This window comes from Ranitomeya imitator, chromosome 6 (assembly GCF_032444005.1).
Source record: "Ranitomeya imitator isolate aRanImi1 chromosome 6, aRanImi1.pri, whole genome shotgun sequence".
NCBI classification, from domain to species: Eukaryota; Metazoa; Chordata; class Amphibia; order Anura; family Dendrobatidae; genus Ranitomeya; species Ranitomeya imitator.
This window is the reverse complement of record NC_091287.1, coordinates 32,207,256-32,232,390: the sequence shown is the minus strand read 5'-3', so window position 1 is coordinate 32,232,390 and position 25,135 is coordinate 32,207,256. Positions and strand designations below refer to the sequence as shown.

General features: G+C 45.4%; 1 protein-coding gene across 4 annotated transcripts in view; it reads left to right on the top strand.

Moving 5' to 3' along the window:
* Positions 1 to 25,135, top strand: part of AKAP9 (A-kinase anchoring protein 9) — a 269,468-nt gene that overhangs the window by 215,688 nt on the left and 28,645 nt on the right. For all 4 annotated transcript variants that reach the window (XM_069729428.1, XM_069729427.1, XM_069729425.1 and 1 more), the window contains 10 exons: positions 7,666 to 7,839; positions 9,971 to 13,402; positions 13,766 to 13,906; positions 14,735 to 15,256; positions 15,605 to 15,668; positions 17,189 to 17,298; positions 17,377 to 17,565; positions 19,788 to 19,976; positions 22,605 to 22,743; positions 23,401 to 23,620. In XM_069729428.1, the coding sequence (XP_069585529.1) occupies positions 7,666 to 7,839; positions 9,971 to 13,402; positions 13,766 to 13,906; positions 14,735 to 15,256; positions 15,605 to 15,668; positions 17,189 to 17,298; positions 17,377 to 17,565; positions 19,788 to 19,976; positions 22,605 to 22,743; positions 23,401 to 23,620 (5,180 nt within the window). The remainder of the gene's footprint in view (positions 1 to 7,665; positions 7,840 to 9,970; positions 13,403 to 13,765; positions 13,907 to 14,734; positions 15,257 to 15,604; positions 15,669 to 17,188; positions 17,299 to 17,376; positions 17,566 to 19,787; positions 19,977 to 22,604; positions 22,744 to 23,400; positions 23,621 to 25,135) is intronic.

Below are 25,135 nucleotides of genomic sequence, written 5' to 3'. Positions count from 1 at the left end.
CTGCTGGAAAAAGCTGAGTGCTATACTCTGCTGTGTCCGGCATTCCCATATAGTATGATTGGAGAGGTGGCTACTTATGGGTCATTTCTGAGGTCTGTATCAGAAGCAGTGAAGGTCCCAGCAGATGGATCCCCACCAATTGCAACTTTCTCCTTCGCCTCATTGGGGGACACAGACCATGGGTGTATGCTGCTGCTGCCACCAGGAGGCTGACACTAAGTAATACAAAGAAAAAGTCAGCTCCTCCCCTGCAGTATACACCCTCCTGCTGGCCCCCAGCTAACCAGTTCTTGCTTAGTGTCCGTAGGAGGCACACGGACGGGTCTGCTATTCAGACCCAAAGAACTCTTTTTTACCGTTTTTTACTTTTTACTACGGTCGAATGGGGCGACGGATTCTTTCATGTTCCGATCTCCTCGAACCATCAACAGGCGAGCACGGGAGTTTTACCTCTCCGTATCCTCTCCTGCGACGTGGGAAGCCACTGCCTGAGCTGATTTTAGGGGCGACGGGCCCCTTCAAGGGCACCGATCTCCCCCCTCCCTTATCAGACGAGCACTGGAGTTTCACCTTCAGTATCCTCTTCTGCAGCCAGGCCTATTGCCGGACATTCAGCCCTGTCCACCAGGTTTTACCCTCGGCTGTACAGAGGCACCTTCCAACGTGGCGTCCGAGCAGCCCCCACTGCATCACCACTGAAAAAGCGGATGATGGAAGGAGGCAGACGGTTCCTCTCCACCCCTCTTCTGCAGGGATGGTGGATGGAGGCTCCCCAACCCTGCACCGTCCTATCTACCCGGGCTCAGCTCCTACCTGCAGCATCTGCCATGGTCCCCCTCCATATTGGGGTAAGTGCTCCGTGAGATTTGGGTTTTTCCGGCGGTCAGAGGAGGGCTCCATAGCGACAGGGTCCCCACAGAGCTTCGCGGCACTTTTCCCCTCAGTCTGTGGGTGCGCGCCGGCCGAAGCCATAAATTTAGTCCCCGGCTTCGGCCCTGTTTAGGCCGCGTCCCGGGAAGCCCCGCCCACCGCTTGCTCCCTTCTAGCGGCTCCGCCCCCCTATTCAGGCGCTTCTTGTTCCTGATGAGATCTCGGCGGCCATCTTCTTCCTCCTCCATTGCGGTCACTATTTCTTCTGGAGGGGGCTGCGGCCGGCGGTGTTTCAGCGCTGAAGTCAGCGCTATTCCAGACGGGGGACTCAGAATCTGAGTAAGGTGAATCGCCCCAATATCTCCCCCCCGGCACACATCCCGGCAGCATTAAGGGACTAGCTTTCCCTGTTTTTATATACTTAAGGCTGCAATCTCTGGTGCTCCTGCACACTACAGAATGTATAGTACAGTGGTAAGGTGTGCAGGCTTGCAAACAGAGAGCTGTGAGTTCCCAGCAACGTAAGTTAATTTTTAACCGCCGGTCTCATGTCTCATTCCCTGGTATTTGATACTCTGCCCGGTAGTCGCTGGGCCCATAGGTGCATCCCCAGCTTTCCATGCCTTTTTATTAAACCCAGGACCAGCATTCCCTGGTCTTAAGGGTCCCTTAGTTTTAAAAGGGTCACATCCCCAGCATTCTCTGCTCTGCCAGAAGCCGGTCTCCTTTTCCTTAGTACTTAATCAGGCCAGTATGCCCTGGTCTTAAAGGCACAGGGCCAGTAGGCACTGGTCTTAAAGGCACATGGCAAGTATGCCCTCGTCTTAAAGGCACATGACCAGCATCCCTGGTCTTAAAGGAGCATGACCAGTATTCTTGTTCTTAAAGGCACATTACCAGCTTTGCTGGTCTTAAAGGCACTTGTCCAACATTCCTCTCATGACCAGTATTCCTGGCCTTAAAGGCACGTGACCAGCATACCCTGGTCTTATAGACACGTGACCATTTTCGCCTGGTCTTAAAGACACGTGTCCAGTATACCCTGGTCTTAAAGGCACATGACCAGTATGCCCTTGTCTTAAAGCCACGTGACCAGTATTTCCTGGTCTTAAAGGCACATGACCAGTATGCCCTGGTCTTAAAGGCACGTGACCAGTATCCCCTGGTCTTAAACGCTATAACCAGTATGCCCTGGTCTTAAAGGCACATGACTAGTACGTCCTGGTTTTTCAAGGCACATGACCAGTATGCCCTGGTCTTAAAGGCACGTGACCAGTATCCCCTGGTCTTAAACGCTATAACCAGTATGCCCTGGTCTTAAAGGCACATGACTAGTACGTCCTGGTTTTTCAAGGCACATGACCAGTATGCCCTGGTCTTAACCCCTTACCGGCATCGGACGTACTATACCGTCCGATGCCGGCTCCCCTGCTTTGATGCAGGGCTCCGCGGTGAGCCCGCACCAAAGCCGGGACATGTCAGCTGTTTTGAACAGCTGACATGTGCCCGTAATAGGAGCGGACAGAATCGCGATCTGCCCGCACCTATTAACTAGTTAAATGCCGCTGTCAAACTGGATGGACAAATGTCTTTTTTCAGCCTTACTAACTATGTTACTATATACAATTATTAGGTTCTGTAGAAGGACGTAGATCTGGGGATTTATTATGATGGAATATAGGCTGAACTGGATGGACAAATGTCTTTTTTCGGCCTTACTAACTATGTTACTATGTATGTTACTAAACGCAGACAGCGGCATTTAACTACCGCTTCCGGCCAGGCGGCCGGAAATGACGTCATCGCCGACCCCCGTCACATGATCGGGAGTCGGCGATGCTTGTGAATGGTAACCATAGAGGTCCTTGAGACCTCTATGGTTACTGATTGCCCGTCGCTGTGAGCACCACCCTGTGGTCGGCGCTCACAGCACACGTGCAATTCTGCTACATAGCAGCGATCAGCAGATCGCTGCTATGTAGCAGAGCCGATCGGGTTGTGCCTGCTTCTAGCCTCTCATGGAGGCTATTGAAGCATGGCAAAAGTTAAAAAAAAAAAGTTTAAAAAAATGTGAAAAAAAATAAAAAAAACAAAAGTTTAAATCACCCCCCTTTTGCCCCAATCAAAATAAATCAATAAAAAAAATATCAAATCTACGCATATTTGGTATCGCCGCGCTCAGAATCGCCCGATCTATCAAATAAAAAAAAGTATTAACCTGATCGCTAAACAGCGTAGCGGGAAAAAAACTCGAAACGCCAGAATTACGTTTTTTTGGTCGCCGCGACATTGCATTAAAATGCAATAACGGGCGATCAAAAGAACGTATCTGCACCGAAATGCTATCATTAAAAACGTCATCTCGGCACGCAAAAAATAAGCCCTCAACCGACCCCAGATGATGAAAAATGGAGACGCTACGAGTATCGGAAAATGGCGCAATTTTTTTTTTTTTTTTTTTTTTTTTTTTTTTAGCAAAGTTTGGAATTTTTTTTCACCACTTAGATAAAAAATAACCTAGTCATGTTTGGTGTCTATGAACTCGTAATGACCTGGAGAATCATAATGGCAGGTCATTTTTAGCATTTAGTGAACCTAGCAAAAAAGCCAAACAAAAAACCAATGTGGGATTGCACTTTTTTTGCAATTTCACCGCACTTGGAATTTTTTTCCCGTTTTCTAGTACACGACATGCTAAAACCAATGATGTCGTTCAAAAGTACAACTCGTCCCGCAAAAAATAAGCCCTCACATGGCCAAATTGACGGAAAAATAAAAAAGTTATGGCTCTGGGAAGGAGGGGAGCGAAAAACGAACACGGAAAAACGAAAAATCCCCCGGTCATGAAGGGGTTAAAGGCTCGTGTATCCCCTGGTCTTAAACGCTATAACCAGTATGCCCTTGTCTAAAAGGCACATGCCTAGTACGTCCTGGTTTTCAAGGCACATGACCAGTATGCCCTGGTCTTAAAGGCACATGTCCAGTATGCCCTGGCTTTTAAAGGCACATGACCAGTATGCCCTGGTCTTAAAGGTACACGACCAGTATGCCCTGGACTTAAAGGCTCAGGACCAGTACGCCCTGGTCTTAAACGCAAATGACCAGCATACCCTGGTTTTAAGGACACATGACCATTATCTCCTGGATTTAAAGGTACATGACTAGTAAGTCCTGGCTCTTAGGGCTCAAGTAGGCCCTGGTTCTTGAAGGCACTTGTCCAGCATGCCCTGCTTTTAAAGGCACATGAACAGTATGTCATCTTACTAAAGGCACAATACCAGTATTCCTTGGTCTTAAAGGCTCATGACCAGTAACCCCTAGTCTTAAAGGCGCATGACCAGTATTTACTGGTCTTAAGGGCACATCATCTATCCTAAGCTGGTCACCCTAACTGAGCTATGGAGCACTCAGATGCTCCCTCTCCTACAATGGGAGCCGTCGGCTAGCAGGGGCCGCAAGTATTCTAGAAAAACGTACAGGTTCTAGAAAATCTCCATCAACATTTGACGGGTGATGCACTGGAAGACCTCTAAGTAGGATACCATACCTGGTCGGAATTTTATGGGCGACGGGTCCCTTAAAGGGCTCCGATTTCCCCCCACACCTTCAACAGACGAGCACACGGAGTGTCGCCTCCATGTATCTTCTTCTGCATCCAGGTCTATCGCCACAACCTGCCCGGTCCACTCGGAAACCTCAATTCTGGGGATGTACTGAGGCACACATTTGTGGCGTCCCAACAAGGAGGTTTTTCCCCCCTTTGTATCAGATGCAAGAAAGTGGACGATTCCTCTCCACGTCCCTGTCAAGAAGATGGTGGATCGAGGTTTTTCCTTATTTTCTTCTCTGCACGATGATGGCAGAGACCTGCTGGTTACAGTCCCGCATTCTGCCTCTTGGCAGACTCGCCGGGCAGAATTTCTTGCGGTATTCCTACCAGTATCCTGGCCGGTGTATCATCATTTAAGATTCCACAGATGGTCGGATAGCAAATCTAGTTCGTTCCGTCTTGTGGTTTCGGGTTCAGCTCTCTACCCTTCCTTAGCCGCCACATGGGTTGCTTGACCAAAGGGAGGGAATGAAAGTCTCCGGGTCCCAGACCTTAAATACTTCGTTCCGCAGTATAGCTGGCCTATCAAATCTTCTGAGCGGGAGACTAGCAAGGGATCGTATCTCTTCTTCAGACTCAACCAGCAGTGGAAGCATTGGCCAGGACAGTCTAGATCTAAGGGATCTTGATTCCAAAATGGAGGGAATGAAAAGTATCTCCATTCCTGGACCCCAAACTTCTAACAACCTTTGACAGGGCCCTTTCTTTTTTCGGATGGAGTTCCTCCGCTCAGCCATTACTTCAACAGAAAAACGTGGTTGTGTTCTGGCATCCATCGACATTCGGGATTCTTACCCTCATATTCCTATTTCCCCTCTCTACTATAATCTCTTCGCCTCTCTATTCGCGAACAGCATTTTCACGACCTGGCCCTTCTGCCTGGCTACCACACCAGAGTGGTCGCAAGGGTCTTGACGGTTGTCATGTGCTTCTTGCACCTTAGAAGCATGGTCGTCCTGCCCTATTTGGTCGACTTTGTTGCCGCTCTCCTAGGACTACGCTGAGTCGTCTATATCTCTTGCAGTTACCTCTCTATTGGGCTAGCAGCTAAACTTAGACAAGTTTTTTTCCCTCATTCTCAGCCCAGCAGATCCTCTTTGAGGATGATCCTGCCCAAGAAGGATGGTTATTCTCTCTCGAGTCTAGGTCGTGGCCCTTCTACAGGGAGCTTGCGCACTTGAACTCTCATTCCCTCGGTTCTTTCAATTCGCTAGGAGGGTTCTGAGGGAAAGGACATCAACGGAAGCAGTTTCCTTCGCTGCGCTCGTTTTCTGCAAGTCAATCAGGCTCTCAAAAGGTAGTCTCTGAGCTCCTTCCTCATCCAGAGCCTTCTCCTGGCCCAATGGCTATTGGGAAATACCATTGCCAGTTTTCTTCTCCCGATCATCTCTCTGTAGATCTGAACAGTACGGCTGTTCCTTCAGCAGGTCCTCTGCCTTCTGGCGGGTCTTCAGTTGGATAATGCCTCGGCTGTGCCACAAGTTAGCCATCTAGCAAGTACCCACAGTCAAGCGCCATGGCTAAGGTACCTCGCACTCTCTGATGGGCCGAGATCTATCTTCGGTGATCTCAACAGTACATACCCTGGAGTAGAAGACTGGGCGGCAGACATTTTCAGCCGTCCGGGTTTTTCCTCAAGTGAGTGGGAACTTCACTCGGAAGTCTTCCATCGGACCTGCCTTCACTGGAGTACTCCAGAGGTAGTTCGGATGGCGTCCAAGCTGAACGCCAATGTACTCCAGTTCATGGTTTGGCCTCGCGATCCAAGTCCATCGCAGTGCATGATCTATTCTTCCATAGTACCAATTTCCATAACCCCTCTTCCACTACGTCTGAAATCTTTTCGGAAGCGGGTAGGGCCCCAGTGATCCCGGGAGACCCGCACTGACCATGTCAGGTTTTTTCTCGCTTGCGGTACTAGTATTTTTCCGGCTTATTGTCTCAAGCTGGAAATATGGTCTTTCTCGCAGGCCTCAACCTGTAGTTCTTCCCTACCGCGTACCGTTAAATCCGTGGGACCTTAATGGTCCTGGGCATCTTACAGTGGACTCCTTTTTTGATCCGGATAGACTTTTCTATCAGGGAGGGTCTCTTCCCTTCTTTCTCTGCGTTCTTGTCCTCCTGATGAGTCTTCAGATCTCGACGCTCTGTTCTTTATCTTTTTTCCTTATTACCATCAAGGCAAGGTTGCCCTCTAGCCATCCCCTTCCCTCGTTGCCAAGGGGCATTATATCTCCACTATTGCAGGGGCATCGTCCTCTCATCTCCTTCGGCTCTAGTCCACAAAGCGGAATGGGTTCTCCATAATCTGGAAGAAGCGAGTGGGTACGTATCGAGGACAACGTCCTTCCAAAGGTTGGATACTTTACTCGGGTTTTTCGATGGTAAGTAGGCTTCCTGACGGTCGCAGGAAGGGTTTAGCCGTTTTTTTTTGGCCACGTTAGCCTGGTGGATTCTTTTCTCCATCCAGGAGTCCTTTCGCGCTAGATGTCAGCCTATCTCCCCGTCTGAGGGCTCTAGGCACCTGACGTCGGCAAGCACGACCGCAGGCTTGCGAATTCCTCCAGGCCGCATGCATTCTTGAAGCACTATAATTCACTCACTTCCACAGATGTGAGTCTGGGCAGGTGGACTTTGCAGGCCGCGGTGGCGCACTTGTAAGTAGCGGCTACACGGCCTGAAGTGATGTTGTCCCCACCCAGGGACTGCTTTGGGACGTCCCATGGTCTGTGTCCCCCAATGAGGTGAAGGAGAAATAGGGATTTTTGTGTACTCACCGTAAAATCCTTTTCTCCGAGCCATTCATTGGGGGACACAGCTCCCTCCCTGTTATTAGCTTATGCTTTGTTTTTATCTTTTGATATGTTATACTCTTATATATAATGTGACATGCTTTACGCTTATATGTCGTTATTGATCTCCTACTGCTTTTGCACCGAACTGGTTAGCTGGGAGCCAGCAGGAGGGTGTATACTGCAGGGGAGGAGCTAACTTTTCCTTTGTATTACTTCGTGTCAGCCTCCTGGTGGCAGCAGCATACACCCATGGTCTGTGTCCCCCAATGAATGGCTCGGAGAAAAGGATTTTACGGTGAGTACACAAAAATCCCTATTTTAATTGTGTGAATGACCCTTTAATGTGATAGGTATAGGTTTGAAGCCTAAATTCCTACTTTACATATTTAGGATGAAGTTGAAAACACACAACATGAACATCCGGAAACCTTCTCTTCTAAACATCTTCTTCCCAAACCTGGAAAATCAGAAGAACTGTTACTATTAAAAGACCAAGAAATCGACCTGCTCAATGAGCAAATAGGAAAACTACAGGCACAACTGGAGGCTGCAACAGATAACAAGGTGACGTATTGTCCCGCTAATGCTATCTCCGATATTTGTAAGAATTATTGATGGGCGAACAGTCTGGGATAAGGTGTTATCATGCTCGGTGCTAATCGAGTGTCTTCGGCGTGCTCGAAAAATATGTTCATGTGCATGTCTCGCGGCTGATCGACAGGCACGACACATGCAGGGATTGCCTGTTTGTTAGGAAACCAGCTCTCTGCATTTCAGTCATAGGGACCCGCATTCACCTGAGATTGATGGCCTATCTAAGGACAATCCATCAGTATGTCTATGTCCCAGAAAACACATATAAAGCAATCTTATCTGCAATCTAATATTTGTAGAGATGTGTCCGCTAGGCCGCTCTCCAGTTTTGCTCATCTATGAATGACAGGTCTGTCAATCATTGTGGAGAGTGCTGCCCAGCTGACACTTCTTTCCAGGCCAAGCAGATAACACTAGTAGTGAGCAAATGCTAAAGGGAGACTCAATATAGAAAATAAAATATATCTCGCAATCTCAATTTTTTTGTTTTGACTCTATTTTGCCTCATACTGAAACGTATGTAAAACTGAGACATACATCCTTTCCCACCTGTACCAGAAAATCAGTTTTCCAGCCTCCCTTCTGTTTTGTCTGGGGTTAAGACAACTGGCAGCAGCAGATGTTTCCCTTATCTGTCACCTCTACCTGTCTGCTCCTCAATATATTTTATCTGGTTGTAAGTCAACTGGATTCAGCAGGAGCCTTTGCAGTCTACACACCTCTTCTTCTCACTGTCTTGTGTCTGACTTTATGACAACTGGCTGCAGCAGAAGCCTCCACTCCACACCCACCCCTCTGCTCCGCACTGTCCTCTATCCTGCTGTAAGTCTACTGGCTGCAGCAGAAGCCTTCACTCCACACCCGCCCTTCTGCTCCGCACTGTCTTCTATCCTGCTGTAAGTCTACTGGCTTCAGCAGAAGCCTCCACTCCACACCCGCCCTTCTGCTCCGCACTGTCTTCTATCCTGCTGTAAGACTACTGGCTGCAGCAGAAACCTCCACTCCACACCCCCCCTTCTGCTCCGCACTGTCTTCTATCCTGCTGTAAGTCTACTGGCTGCAGCAGAAGCCTCCACTCCACACCCGCCCTTCTGCTCCGCACTGTCTTCTATCCTGCTGTAAGTCTACTGGCTGCAGCAGAAGCCTCCACTCCACACCCACTCCTCTGCTCCGCACTGTCTTCTATCCTGCTGTAAGACTACTGGCTGCAGCAGAAGCCTCCACAACCACCCCTCTGGTCCGCACTGACCTCTATCCTGCTGTAAGACTACTGGCTGCAGCAGAAGCCTCCACTCCACACCCCCCCCCCCTTCTGCTCCGCACTGTCTTCTATCCTGCTGTAAGACTACTGGCTGCAGCAGACGCCTCCACACCCAACCCTCTGCTACGCAGTGTCTTCTATCCTGCTGTAAGTCTACTGGCTGCAGCAGACGCCTCCACACCCACCCCTCTGCTCCGCACTGTCCTCTATCCTGCTGTAAGTCTACTGGATGCAGCAGAGGCCTTCTCTGTCAGTTGTCACCAGCCCTTCATCTGCACTGTCTAGTATCTGACAGTAAGACAACCGTCTGCCACCTTCATCCCTCTATTCCTCACTTTCTTGTGTCTGGTTGTAAGAAAAATAGCTCCAACAGGCGCCGCCTTTGTTTGCTGTCTCCACCCCACTTCTTCTCATTTTCTTGTGTCTGGTTGTAAGACAACTAGCTCCAACAAGTGTCTCCCCTCCTTTGCCCTGTCTGCTGTAGAAAAACACCTCTCGGCCAAGACCCTCCTCTAATAACAAAACAGTAGGAACTTAACCCCTGTATTCCCCGCAGATTTAATACAAGACTGTTTGTTTCAGGAAAAATCTGAAAGTACTGAAGACTGAGAGCAATTTCAGGCAAGATTATCTGTAGTTCACTTATATGATTTATTTTTAAGGTTATCCTTTAGAGACTTTTTTTCTGAAGCACTTCAGGTCTCATAGGCTTAATCATCTCACTGTCTTGTAGGCAAGACCTGCTTACAGCGGTTATTATATATATTATATTATATTTTTTTGTGTTGCATATAAAAGCAAAATCATTGGTATATTAGTTTTTATCTTTACTCTTTTCAGGTGATTGAAGAAAATAATGAAAAAATTAAGGCTTACAAAAGTCAGATTAAATGCCTAAAAAGTGACCAGGAGCAACTGAAGAAGAGCAACGAAGAGGAGATAGAAAAGCTCAATGAAGTCATAGAAAAACTACAAGAGGAGTTGTCTCGTATAGAGCAAAAAGTTGCTGTGGACTTTGCTGATAAACACCAATTTGAAGACACGGCTGCCGGGAACGAAATGTTACAGCCATTATTTGGTCAAGGAGATGCACCGTTTGCTATCATGGAAGAAGTGAATGTGAGTGCAAGCAAACCATCGACAAACAATATGGCAGTGAGTCATGAGAGCACTAATAGTTATGGACGGGGGAACGAGATCTCAACTATACCCTTAAATAAATTATCTGAGACTCTATCGGAGGAGACGCAGGTTACGCTACAGAATATGGAGTCCAAGTTGGAAGAACTGATGGGCATTATTAAAATGAAGGATGAGCAAATTATAATGCTGGAAGAACAAACACTAGCAATGAAAGACTTGAAAGAAAAAGTCAAAAGTCTTCAACTTGAACTTGAATATAAAGAAATGGAAAGTTTTACACATCAGCTTCATCCTGAAAATCTCATTCTATCTCCAAACACTGAAGAAAGTAATACAGATGAGGCACCTAGAAACAAGGACATGGTAAGAACCAAAGAACCTTCAGAAAATCTCATGAGGAAGGACATAAATGCCCCACTCTATATCGAGAGATTGACTGAGGAATTACGAGCAAAAACGGCTCAGTATTTGGCAGTGGAAGCCTTGCTTGTATCTGTGCAAGAAGCTTCCAAGGATGCAATACATCGACTTGAGATTCAGGTGCAAGATCTGCAGACAAGCATCCAGGAGAAAGATGCACAGCTCCTGAAGTTCAGAAATCACCCTTCAGCCCTGCTTGAAACTGAGGATATAGAGCAACTAAATTATGTGGTCAGAGATTTACAGCAGAGAGTGGCAGATGGAGAGAAGAAGACCAAGGAAGGTCAAAGAGAAACCTTAATAGAAAACTCTGAAGTTCTTCTGCAGAGGGTAGACCAAGATGAGGATGAGCTGGCTAGAATAAAAGCAGAGCTCGAGAAGACTAGAATCGAGATGACCCAGCTGGAAAAAGAGCTGGAAAAGCACAAATTGTTGCAAATGCCTATAGAAAACGAGGAATCTGAAACAAGCATAGGAAGTCCTACAGTGGCTGATCAAGAACAAACTTTGTTCCAAGGGGCAAGAGATCCCCCTGAAGCTACTCCAGATATATTTAGATCCACAGAGGAGACCACCACTACAATCAGGAATATGGAGTTACAGATTCAAAAACTTCAAAGTGTTATACATCAGAAAGATGCAGAATTGTTGCAGTACACAAATCTTGAAGACTTGCTCGACCAACAAATGAAGGAGATTGAGCGGTTGAAGAATGTGCAGGGAGACTCCTCGAAAGAAAAGAAGATTTTAATTGATTCGCAAGTCATCACAAAGGATTTAGAAAGTAAAAGAAACTTTAGAGATCCAAGTTCCGAAAGCGAGGAGGAGAAAAACTCAGATGGTGGTAATGTCTTAAAGGAAGAATTTGAGAAGAACAAAGTGGAAATAGCTTTGTTAAAAGAAGAGCTAAAAAAGATAAGAGACATCAGAACAAAAGATGGATTAAGTCAGACTTACCACCAAGATCTGGTCATAGAAAATGAAGATGCTCTGCAAAAAGTTGGTGAAGATGATGCTAAGGTCTATCAACTAAAAGCTAAGCTGGAGACAACGAGAATGGAGATGGCATTGATGGAAGAGGAACTGTCAAAACTAAAACTATTTCAAAAATCTGAAGATGAAAAAGGAGACGAGTCAAGAAATTCTGAAGGACGTCAAGTGATGGGTCTAAAACCAAAATTAAACAAAAGGGAGGCACCAAGTCTGGAAGGGTCAGCCTCCATAGAGGAGACCACTGCAAACGATATGGAGTTGCACATAGAAGAACTTCAAAACCTCATAAATCTCAAGGATATAGAATTGTTGCAATGTGAGAATCAGAAAGACCTGCAAGCACAAGAGATCGCACAACTCAAGAAGGTGATCAATGATTTATCAAAAGAAGAGATGAATTCTGGTGCTGCAAGGAAGGATTGGGAAAGTCAGATCAGCCATAAACCAAAAATCACAGAGAACAGAGACTTGCAGGAAGAGTGTGATGATAAAAGTGACTTACGAGGGGAGCTTGAAGAGAAGATTATGGAAATGACTGCTTTAAAGGAAGAACTAGAAAAGCTAAAAGAGCATAAAAAACACACAGAAAGAAACATTGAAGAAGCCTCTAAAGCTGATCTTCACGAGAAGGATAAAAAACAACTACGGATGGAAAAGCAAGTGATGGTGACATCAACGGAGGAGACCACACAAAAAAGTACCCTCGTCATGGAGTCACAGTTGCAAGAATTTCAGAAACTTATAGAAAAGAAAGATTCGGAATTGAAACAGTTAAGCGAGCAAAAAATGGAGATCGAGCAGCTACGCGTTGTGATTGAAACGCTCAACCAAAAATTAGCTGAAGCTGAACTAAAGATATCATCTAAAGTGAAGTTGGAAAGTAACGTACAGCATGTTAGAGATGAGGAGAAGGCATCGAGACTGCTGATGAATGGTGATAGCACTGTGACCAATTCACTAGTTGTAAAGCAAGACTCAAGACCATTGCCGTCGACTGAGGACAGTGTAGACAGACAAGAGTCTTTGCCAGGCAAGTCTAGCGGAGATGAAACGTATGACCATGGTGATGTGGAGGAGGCCCTCCTGAGAGACCAGACCGCACAGCACTTGGCCAACCAAGTTTTGCTCACCTCCATACAGGAGACCATGCAGAACACAATAGACACCATGGAGGACCAGTTACAGGAAGTGCAAAATGTTATTAAAGAGAGAGACTTGGAAATTTTGCTGTATATAGAAGAGATTGAAATGCTGAAAGAGCAGGTTAAAGCTGAAAGCGATCAACATGGTCAAATGATGGAAGCCATGGAGGATACACTCAGGGAAAAAGTGGCTGCAGCTCTCGTGAGTGACGCCCAGCTTAAAGCCATTCAGGTGCACACGAAACAATTGCATGAGGATGATGGCACTGACAGACTGGAGCAGGAAGCCAGAAAAATGCAGGCTCTTGTTTCTTCTAAACCTTCCTTGGAGGAGGAAACAGATTCAAAGTTATCTGCGCTCTCTATGAGACTTTTAGAGTTGGAGAAACAGCTGTCCGACCTCCATGAGCAGTTACAGGTAGAGCGTGAACAGGTTAATATCGCAAATCAGCAGGCAGACGAGAAGGAGAGACAACTCCATGACCTGCGGCAAGTCTTGGAAAATTATACAAGGAATATGGACATGAAACAGACTGGAGGCGAATCAATAGTGATGGACTCTGCACTATCCCAGGTGAATGTTTACTTTTTTGTGTTTAAAGGCTAGTGAAAAGACCATTCTTGCAGAAATATATTTCTATAGATATATATATATAATAAAGACCTGCAGTTCTCTGACTGTAGAAGGAAGGGAATAACACCTGACTGTAAAATCCGACTACGCAGGGTTTGTTTGTAGTCTGTAACCATGGAGACCTATAGCTGTACATAGGAATTGTAGAAACCTAAAACTAAGAGATTGTTAGTGACAGTTATTTTCAAAGTTTTTTTCAGTTTTTTTAATAATTTAATAACGAAAAAATTATTGCACTCCCTTTACATTTTCATCACATAAAGTATATTGTTTATACGATTTGAGGTTTTTGCGTATCCACAGGGAATTGTTCTAAAGTCCGAGGACAACACTGTGACTGATCTGGAAAACGCGCTGCAAATTACTAAAGCAGAAGCGACGGCTACCAAAGAAGAACTGTGCCATTACAGAGAGATGGCGGAGAAACTCAAGGAGGAGCTGATGGTGGGGGATGATTGCTGCTTTACCTTCATAGTGAAATTACTGACACTGAATATAGCATGCAGTGATGACCGGTGAAGTATTGTAAATTGGATGTGGGTTGCTATATGCTGATGCCAGGAGGTAAAACCGAAACTTGAATATATTCGCCCGCAATGCAAAATGTATGTTATGTGCCACTGGTGTCTTCATACGTTGCAGAGGGGCCTCATTGGGCACCAGGGGCCGGGCTGCGGCTGCTGCATTTGCATTCTTTTTTTATTTTGTCCCTGCTTATCAGTAAAGGGGATTTCTGTTACCATTGTGTAGGAATGCTTACAAAAGACAAAAAATAGGCTATAAATATTCTCAGAATCATTGCTGCCTCTTAGATGGTCTCAAACTGATTGTAAGGGTCTATTTACAAGTGCAGTCGAATTGCGGGATAGGTTATAACTTGCTGATTGCTGGGTGTCCGTCCACTATTCCCAAGAAAAAAACATTAAAATATCTTGTTGTCCATTCCCATTCAGTGTCTATGAACATGCCCGAGAAAGCTGAGTTCTATACTTGGCATCGCTGGCAATCCTGTGGACATGATTGGAGCGGTGGCAAGAATGGGGTACTTCCAAGCCTTGTTCTATGGGTCTATGATGGACCCAGGAGTCAAACCCCTCAGTAAATTTTTGCCTATTCTGTGGCTCATGCAAGGCTGGAAAATTCCATCCATTTGTAGATATTATAGACAGTCACTGTGTGTAATTATAGGATTGGCCTCCATGGAGGCAATATTGTGGCCTCCATGTCATGTAGATGATCACTTTAAATGCAATCTTCATAAACATCCTACAGGTCAAAGAATCCAACTTGGCACATCTCGAAGAAGACCTTCGAGAAGTCAAGAAATGTCTTGCCCACGCCGAGGAGAAGTTGGCGTTTTATATGAAGAAGGAACTTCAGGAAGAGGAGCAGCAGACCATGACGGTTGTAGATTTCACAGATGGAGTGAGAAGCCCAGACTGGGCCACCAAGGAAAAGTCAACATCATCATCATCATCATCCCAGACCGACAAAGTCCCAAGTGTTAACAACAGCAATCAGACGTCTCGGGTCCATCACAAGCACATAGGAGTCCAGAAAGAGATGGAGTCCGCTCACCTGAACAACACCTCGGAGGAAGTGGCCGAATTAATGGAGCTCTATACGGATAAGATCAGCCAGATGCAAGAGCTCCACGCGGCTGAGATCCTCGACATGGAATCCCGGCACATCAGCGAGGCGGACACTCTGAGGAGGGATCAGTATGCCGTCGCACAGGCACTTACTAATGAGTGTGAAGCTCTTAAAGCCGTTATCGAGACCTTGAAATCTTCAGTAAGTACCCCTGTAAAGTTTATATTGTGGACCCTAATTCCAGGTCCAAAGCCCAGAACACTCTTCAGTCTTATTCCTCTGAAACCTTCTAAAGGGAACCCGTCGTCCTGTTTTTCCATAATAAAGTAATGGTATAGCTGTATAGGGGATTGTCCCCAAATAAAAATGATACTTTTAATCTAGATATCCAATATGACAGGTGTGAGAAACAGAAATCCTATGCAGCCTTTGGTTATGTTTTTTTTTTTTTTCCCATAGATTATTAGTATTGAGTCTTTAGGGTTTTTTCAGCTTCTTTCCCTTTCTTATAATTTTTTATAATCTAATTAGATTTTTGTGTTTCTCCAGGATGGAGTCGTTCCAGATTCTGCTCTTTCTACACCGTATCACCTCACAGACGCTGCCTCGAGTGGTGAGATCATTTTCTCTATTAACCCAAGATCTGAATATATTCACGTGGTTTTATAATTCGTCGTTAGGATTGTTTATGTGGTTTGGGATGGTCCAGCGGCAACGTCAGTAGTCCATGGCTCCCAGAGCAGAGCCCTGCACTCCTGATACTACCTGCAGCATCCTGGCGACACTTCCGATTAGTAGAGTCGGAACGTCATTGTTGTGGTGCAACGCACTGAGCCTAGTAGTCAGAAGTGTCAGTAAATAGGTTTGAAGGGCTCTGGTCCTGCGGCCCCCACTAATGACATGCCCACTAGACCAAGATCAAGTAAATGTTCTTTGCTCAACTCTTTATCTAGTAAATAGATGCCTATATGTGTAGATGTAGAAGAGCTGTTTGCATTGATTAGTTTAATTGTTCGTGTTATCAATGTGCATTTAAAGTGTCATTACGTAGCACTGCTTGTTATCTATTGTATTCTCTTAACTAGGAAAAACTTGTCCTAGACCTCCTACAAATATTCTGACCCCAGATCACTAAGTAATGACCACTAAATAAATTTAATCAGACCCCTCAGTTAATTTTGACCTCAGTCCAGACCCTTCGGTTAATTTTTGACCCTTTGCTAGATCTTTAATTCATTTTGACCCCAGACCAGAACCCCTCAGTTTATTGTGACCACATATCAGATTGACTCCAGCCCCTCCTTTTTGACCTTGGCCCTTCTTCTTTGACTCCAGCCCTTCCTCTTTGACTCCAACCCCTCCTTTTGACCCCGGCCCCTTCTTTTTGACCCCGACCCTCCTTTTGTTTTTTACTCCGGCCCCTCCCTTTTTTTTTTTTTTTACTCCGGCCCCTCCTTTTTTTTTTTTTTTACACCGGCCCCTCCTTTTTTTTTACTCTCTTTTTTAACTCTGGCCCCTCTGTTTTTTTATTCCGGCCCCTCCTTTTTTTTTCAATCCGGCCCCTCCTTTTTTTACTTTTTTTTTTTTTTACTCTGGCACCTCCTTTTTTTGCTCCGGCCCCTCCTTTTTTTTTTACTTTGGCCCCTCCTTTTTTACCTTTTTTTTTTTTTCACTCCGGCCCCTCCTCTTTTTTTTACTCCGGCCCCTCTTTTTTACTACAGCACCTCCTTTTTTTACTCCGGCCCCTCCCTTTTTTACTCCGGCCCCTCCTTTTTTTTTTACTCCAGCCCCTACTTTTTTTTTTTTTACTGCGGCCCCTCCTTTTTTACTTTTTTTTTTTTTTTTTTTTTTTACTCTGGCCCCTCCGTTTTTTTACTACAGCCCCACCTTTTTTTTACTCCGGCCCTTCCTTTTTTTTTTTACTCCAGCCCCTACTTTTTTTTTTTTTTTACTGTGGCCCCTCCTTTTTTACTTTTGATGCCATCCATAAAATGTCACCATAGCCGTAGAGATAAGCAAAGTGCAATGATGGGGACTTTGACTATTTTGATTTTTCTGAGCCCCGGGCTTCTAAACTGCTCATAATATAATCCTACTTCTCACTTATTTTTTTTTTTTGGCTTATGGACATAGAATGTGACTGGAGCCAGGGAACATACGATGCTCACAGTCCGGACCACCTTCCCGAAGGACTGAGAGTGGAAGATGAGGTCCCAGAAGTGTTGCTTCCAACCAAGATCAAGGTACCAGCTGCAATGATAGAAGATGACCCCACTCCCCGATATTTATACCTGTACTAACAATCCGCGCCATTTCTACAGGACTTGTTACGTGCCATCCATCAGGAGGGGATGCAGGTCTTGTCGCTGACCGAAGCCACCAGCCCCGAGAAGGAGAAATCTTTTACTATCAGCACCCAGTCATGGCGCGAGGAAAGAAAAACCTTAATAGAGACCATCGCGTCACTGAAAGACTTGATTGCAAAAATGCAGATTTACAAGGATCCCGAGGTTTGTCTGCGATAGTTTTACAAGTTTTGGTATTTTTCTATATTTCTTAGCAACCCAGACATGAACAACCATGTAAAAGTGATCTCAGCGTATACAAAACCCTGTTGTTTTGTGGAATCAGGGAGAGATTTTTTTATAGAGAATGGGATCTGAAGGAAATTAGTATTTCTGCTACTGCCATTTGGTGCCCTGATAATACTGCCATTTACAGCCCATATAATACCACCATGTACTGCACAAATATACAGTATCCAAGAAAAATGGTCTTAAAAAAATCGTTAAAACATTGCCAATAAGCTGAGCTTCCCCAAAGGGTGCACCGAGCCCTTGTGCTTTGTTTGAATGGTCATTCTCTGCTGATACACTCCCTATAATGCATTCCTGTCATTTCACCCAGAACCTGTAGAACAGCATGCTCCACACACATCACCCACATGAGAAAGCTGCTTTTGGTGAACAAACTCGTCTAAAACATCCAGGGACTGCGTCGATTTTTATTCTTTGTAAATTGACAGTCTTTTTGATTTGGACATTTCTCTTCATCAGCATTCTGCCAGAGCTATACTTGCTGGAACTTTCCCTTCCCAGAATGCATTGCACCCACCTTTATCCAATGCCTTATATTGAAGTGAACCCCCATTTCTGTTTTGTCTTTACACAGTTTGATAGACAAGAGAACAGGAGCAGGCAGAAAGACTTGCTGCCACTTCCTGTAGAGACAACCCCTCACCTGCAGTAATGACACACAGTCCCGCCCCCACTTCCTGTACTCAGACATAGTCCCGCCCCCACTTCCTGTACTGAGAGATGGTCCCTCTCCCACTTCCTGTACTGAGACATCGTCCCTCTCCCACTTCCTGTACTGACACAGTCCCGCCCCACTTCCTGTACTGAGTCATAGTCCCTCTCCCACTTCCTGTACTGACATAGTCCCGCCCCCACTTCCTGTACTGACACAGTCCCGCCCCACTTCCTGTACTGAGTCATAGTCCCTCTCCCACTTCCTGTACTGAGACATAGTCCCGCCCCCACTTCCTGTACTGAGACATAGTCCCGCCCCCACTTCCTGTACTGAGACATAGTCCCGATCCCACTTCCTGTACTGAGACATAGTCCCGCTCCCACTTCCTGTACTGAGACATAGTCCCGCTCCCACTTCCTGTACTGAGACATAGTCCCGCTCCCACTTCCTGTACTGAGACATAGTCCCGCTCCCACTTCCTGTACTGAGACATAGTCCCTCTCCCACTTCCTGTACTGAGACAGTCCCTGCCCACTTCCTGTACTGTCATAGTCCCTCTCCCACTTCCTGTACTGAGACATAGTCCCGCCCCCACTTCCTGTACTGAGACACAGTCCCACCCCCACTTCCTGTAGTGAGACAGTCCCGCCTCCGCTTCCTGTAGTGAGACATAGTCCCGCCTCCGCTTCCTGTAGTGAGCATGTCGAGTCCCCTCTTGCTCTATGCTTTAATGAGACAGTCTCGCCCCCACTTCCTCTAGAGAAACAAACCCCTGCCCCTACCTGTTGTAATGAGACATAGTCCCACTTCCTCTAGTGAGAGTCCAGCCCCCACTTGCTGTAATGAGACACAGTCCCGCCTCCACTTCCTGTACAGTGATATAGTACCGCCCCTGCTTCCTGTACTGCGACATAGTCCCGCCCCCACTTCCTGTACCACGACATAGTCCCGCCCTCGCTTCCCGTGATGAGACGGTCGGGGCCCCGCTTCCCAGTGAGAAAAATAGTCGGGGCCACGCCTCCTGTGGCGAGACGGTCACTGCCCCACTTCCTGTCACCGGACGGTCACGACCCCGCTTCCCGTCGCCGGACAGTCACGGCCCCGCTTCCTGTCACCGGACGGTCACGACTCCGCTTCCCGTCGCCGGACGGTCACGGCCCCACTTCCTGTCCGGGGACAGTCAGGTCCACGTTCCATAATCCATCTTGCTGTCTTCTGCTAGAGGCAGATTACACCTGACAAGGCATAGAGAAGCACACACTGAATACAACTTAGGCACTGTTCACTTTTTCACTCCATTGTGGCCTCTTTTTGTAAGAGAAGGCACATGATGATCCCCCACCGGCTCCTGGACCCCATTGATTTATAGTAAGTTCTGTCTCCGGTTCTGTCGTGGAGTGTTGCTGTTTTTGTTTGGAAGGGAAAAGGAGCGCTGCATGCATCTTGACTTTTTCTTAATTGTGTTTTCTTTGTATTTTAGGTTCATGTTAGGACGGATTTTCATGACCGCTGCCCAGACTGGAGAGGAGAGCTGCTTCGCGCCATACAGGAGGTTTTCTGTAGAGAGCAGGACGCCTTTCTCTCTGCTTTCCATACCCAGTTGTCCTCACTGGGCAGTTGTGATGCCACCGCCTTAGTCAGCCAAATGCAGCACCATCTGCAAGAACAGGTGACTCCTCCGAATCGGGACGTGACTGCACAGATATGCTCTATGGATCTCATCGTGCAGTGTTTTTAAAGGGGTTCTTCAAACTTAAGTAAATCTTAAAAGGGGATTTCCCAAAATTAAAGGGTATCCCCAAGCCTCCTGATAGGGATTACCTTACTAATCACTGGGAGTCCCATCGCTGGGCCATTTTCTAGAATGAAGCTTTTCGGTGATGGAGCTGACGTTGAGCATTGACTCCTCCGCTCCATTCATCCCCTTCGGCCTTCCAGAAATACCCGAGAACAGTTCTTGGCTTTGTTCGTCTCTGCCATTGACAGCGAATGAAGTTGAGATTTTCATGCTCAACATCCACTTCACTCAGACATCTGCTGGTGCCCCAGCGATCAGTAACTTACCCCCTATCGTATGGATGAGGAATAACTTTTCAATTTGGAGTTAAAAAAACAAAAACTTTAATCTTTTTGAACTGAAAAGTTTTGCAAGCTTATATGCTGTCATATATTTTGGCTTCCTGATCTCTTCTTGCTTTCAGTGAATGGAAACCTTTCTATTTACAGCCAGAGGTTAAAAAATAAAACCTCCTATGCAGACCTAATCCCGTCACAGATGAGGGGCTGCTACAATGTCATCATCCATTGCAAAAAAGATATTTACTGATATTTTGCAGCAAATTTGGGAGAGAGGAAAGCTGCTGTATCACCAGAAGGGAAGCTTTGAGTGTCCAGAAATGTAGCAAACCCTCAGTTGTGAACAAGTTTTCATACTTTAAGAATATATAAGATTAATTCCACTCGCTGACTGAAGCAGAGGTTTGGAAAATTGCAGTGAATTGAAATGCAAAGTCTACAGTCATGGACAAAAATTTTGAGAATGAGACAAATATTAATTTTTCCAAAGTCTACTGCTTCATTTTTTCTAATGGCAATTTGCATATACTCCTGAATGTCAGAGTGATCAGCTTAACAGCAATTACTGTACTTGCACAGTCAATATTTGCCCAGAAAATGAACTTTAACCCCCCAAAACACATTTCAACATCATTGCAGTCCTGCCTTAAAAGGAGCAGCTAACATCGTTTTAGTGATTGATCCATTTACACAGGTGTGGGTGTTGATGAGGACAGGGCTGGCGATCAATCAGTCATGATTAAGTAAGAATGACATCACTGGACACTTTAAAAGGAGGCTGGTGCTTGGTATCATTGTTTCTCTTCAGTTAACCATGGTTATCTCTAAAGAAACACGCGCAGCCATCATTGCACTGCACAAAAATGGCCTAACAGGGAAGAGTATCGCAGCTACAAAGATTGCACCTCAGTCAACAATCTATCGCATCATCAAGAACTTCAAGGAGAGAGCTTCCATTGTTGTCAAAAAGGCTCCAGGGCGCCCAAGAAAGACCAGCAAGCGCCAGGACCGTATCTTAAAACTGTTTCAGTTGCGGGATCGGACTACCAGCAGTGCGAGCTTGCTCAGGAGTGGCAGCAGGCTGGTGGGAGTGCTTCTGCACGCACTGTGAGGTGGAGACTCTTTGAGCAAGGCCTGGTTTCAAGGAGGGCAGCAAAGAAGCCACTTCTCTCCAGAAAAAACATCAGGGACCAACTGATATTCTGCAAAAGGTACAGGGAGTGGACTGCTGAGGACTGGGGCAAAGTCATTTTCTCTGATGAATCCCCTTTTCGATTGTTTGGGACATCTGGAAAACAGCTTATTCGGAGAAGAAGAGGTGAGCGCTACCACCAGTCTTGTCTCATGCCAACTGTAAAGCATCCTGAAACCATTCATGTGTGGGGTTGCTTCTCAGCCAAGGGAATCGGCCTAAAAACACAGCTATGAACAAAGAATGGTACCAGAATGTCCTCCAAGAGCAACTTCTCCCAACCGTCCAAGAGCAGTTTGGCACCCAACAATGCCTTTTCCAGCATGATGGAGCACCTTGCCATAAAGCAAAGGTGATAACTAAATGGCTCATGGAACAAAACAGAGATTTTGGGTCCATGGCCTGGAAACTCCCCAGATCTTAATCCCATTGAGAACTTGTGGTCAATCATCAAGAGACGGGTGGACAAACAAAAACCAACAAATTCTGGCAAAATGCAAGCATTGATTATCCAAGAATGGACTGCTATCAGTCAGGATTTGGTCCAGAAGTTGATTGAGAGCATGCCAGGGAGAATTGCAGAGGTCTTGAAGAAGAAGGGTCAACACTGCAAATATTGACTTGCTGCATTAACTCATTCTAACTGTCAATATAACCTATTGGTACTCATCATATGATTGCAATTATATTTCTGTATGTGATATAAACATCAGACAAACACTAATAAAAACCAGAGGGCAGCAGATCATGTGAAAATATAATTTTGGTGTCATTCTCAAAAATTTTGGCCATGACTGTACCTATTGATGTGGAAGGCGGCAATCATTCGGCATGGTGGAGCACCACCTCTGCCTTTGCAATGCATTGTGACTAAGCAGCCACATTACGGCAATGGCGTAGCGCTCCGTGCAAATTCGGATCAGCTCTGTATACGAATGTAGAAGGGCATAGCGTACCTGTAGTGCAGTACTACGTACTAATTTTTCTAATGTGTTTTGATTGTATAATAAATGTTGCTTTATTTTTCAGGGCATGGAGCAGATTAACGCCATGGACTGTATACAGAACGCAGAACGGCGGAGTTTGCTGCTCGAGATCCAGGATCTTCGGGCTAAGTTGACCAATCTGCAAATTAATCCTGGTATTGAATCCTTGCATCACACTGAAGGTAATATGACAAATGTGACTAATGTTATTCACATTGTATAAGGTGATCACATATCGCTAGGGTATGCCATCACTATATGATCAGAAGATGTCAGACCAGTCCTGAGAATGGAGGATCCGCACATCTATTTACTCTGTTGCCTCACTGGGGGACATCCCCCAATTAGAGGCTAAGAGAAAGAGATTTTACGGTGAGTACACAAAAATCTCCTTTTTTCCTACATTTTGGCACCTGCTTCTATACGTGCTGCATTTTACTGGGAAATTTGATTAGCAGCAAATTTTTTTCGCTGCAAATTGAATGTCCCTTATTAGACTCTGGGGTCTGGAGAGACCCCAGGGCATAATAGATATAAGATATCGGCAAAAAAGAATCAACCAATCCTCATATCCGCCGCTCATTCTCCCTACGGTCCTCGACACCTCTTCTTACCGCCACCGTGTTCTGAGACCGAGAGCATCTTCACGCTTCACTTAGTTGTCACCTAGTTTTCCAAAATTGTTAACAAATTTGACAAACCAGGGAAAAATGAAGAACGTAAAAAGATAGCAGAAAGTGGAAATCTGTCATTGCTTTTATTGTTTTGGTCCAAAAAGAGAGCAGCACATGGACATTGTATCAGAACCCAGAACTTAAATTGTTCTTCTCTCCGGACAGGGGCTGCTCGCTATCTGCCGCAAGATCAGTCCTCGATCCCGCAAGAAATGCACCTGCAACTCAACAGCATGAGCGCGAAAGCCAGCGAGCTGCACGACCAGCTGGGCTCCGAGAGGCTCCTGTCAGCCGAAATCAAGAACGAACTTGCACTAACCAAGATGGAACTTGAATCGACCCTCAAGCTGCAGCACAAGCACTTTAAAGAACTCGAGTCTCTCAGGTGATCTAGCCGTAATTATCTGACCTAGAGCAGAAAAACGTGACTGCTTTCTATCAGAAACAGTGCCACTCATGTCCACTGGTTGCTTCATGTATTGCAGTTTGACACTTTGATGCTCCTGCAACGTTGCTATGTGTAGTACAAGCGATCGGAAGATCGCAGCTTCAGTTATCCTAAAAAGTTCAAATCGTCCCTCTTTTGCCACATTCAAAATAAACAATTTAAAAAGTACTCATATTTGGTATCGATGCGTTGAGAAACGTCCGATCTATCAAAATATAAAATAAATTAATCCAATCGTTTAAATGACATAACGAGAAAAAAAAATCGAAACACCAGAATTGTTGTCTTTTTGGCCGCCGCAACATTGCAATAAAGTGCAATAATAGGAAATCTCAGCATCATATTTACTCCAAAATGGTATCAATAAAGAGAGTAGCTCAGGGCGCAAAATATAAGCCATCGCCCAGGCCCAGATCCTGAAAGATGGAGACGCTACAGGTCTCAGAAAATGGCAACAAAAGCTCTTTTTTTTTTTCTTTCTTACAAATTTGGGATTTTTCTCCACCACTTAACGGTAAATTATTATTAGTATTATTTGTTATAGCGCCATTTATTCCACGGCGCTTTACATGTAAGGAGGGGTATACATAAAAACAAGTACAATAATCTTAAACAATACAAGTCATAACTGGTACAGGAGGAGAGAGGACCCTGCCCGCGAAGGCTCACAATCTACAAGGGATGGGTGAGAATACAGTAGGTGAGGATTAAAAAGAACCAAGTTTGGGGGGGAGGTAGGGAGTGAGAGGGGGTTCTCGGGTATGGGTGTTAGTTCTTGTTTAAGGAAAATATATTACCTTGAATTGAATTTTTTGTATCAGTCTGGTGTTTGTGTCAGACTGTTACATTCTGAATATATGCTTTAATAAAATTTTCTTGATTAATAAAAAAAAATAAAAAAATAAGAACCTATACATGTTTGCTATCTGTGAACTAGGGAAATATCCGGGAGAATCATAATGGCAGGTCAGTTTTAGCATTTAGTGAACATAATAAATAAGTTAAAAAAAAAAACAATTATGGAATTGCACTTTTCTTTTGCAATTTCACCGCACTTTTAATTTTTTTTCAAATCAATTGTGTTGTTCAAAAGTACAACTCGTCCCTCAAAAATACAAGCCTTCACATGGCCATATTGACAGAAAAATGAAAAAAGTTAGGGCTCCACTGGTGCCACTTAAAGGGAGTGTCCCTGTAATTCATTGCGCCTATAGGTGGCTCTATAGAGACTGTATCCTTCCTTCTGGATTGCAGCGCATTCACATAGTACAGCAGTATTCGGATATTTGTGGTTTCAGGTATTTCTTATGCTGGATGTTTGCACATGCACTACACAATCATAGAGGCTGTCATCTATCGGGAACCTGAGACTCCTTTCTTGCTGCACGCCTCATATGGAGCTGTCATGGCGGCCTGAGCTGGTTTCCAAGCTTTGTTCTACAGGATGCAAAT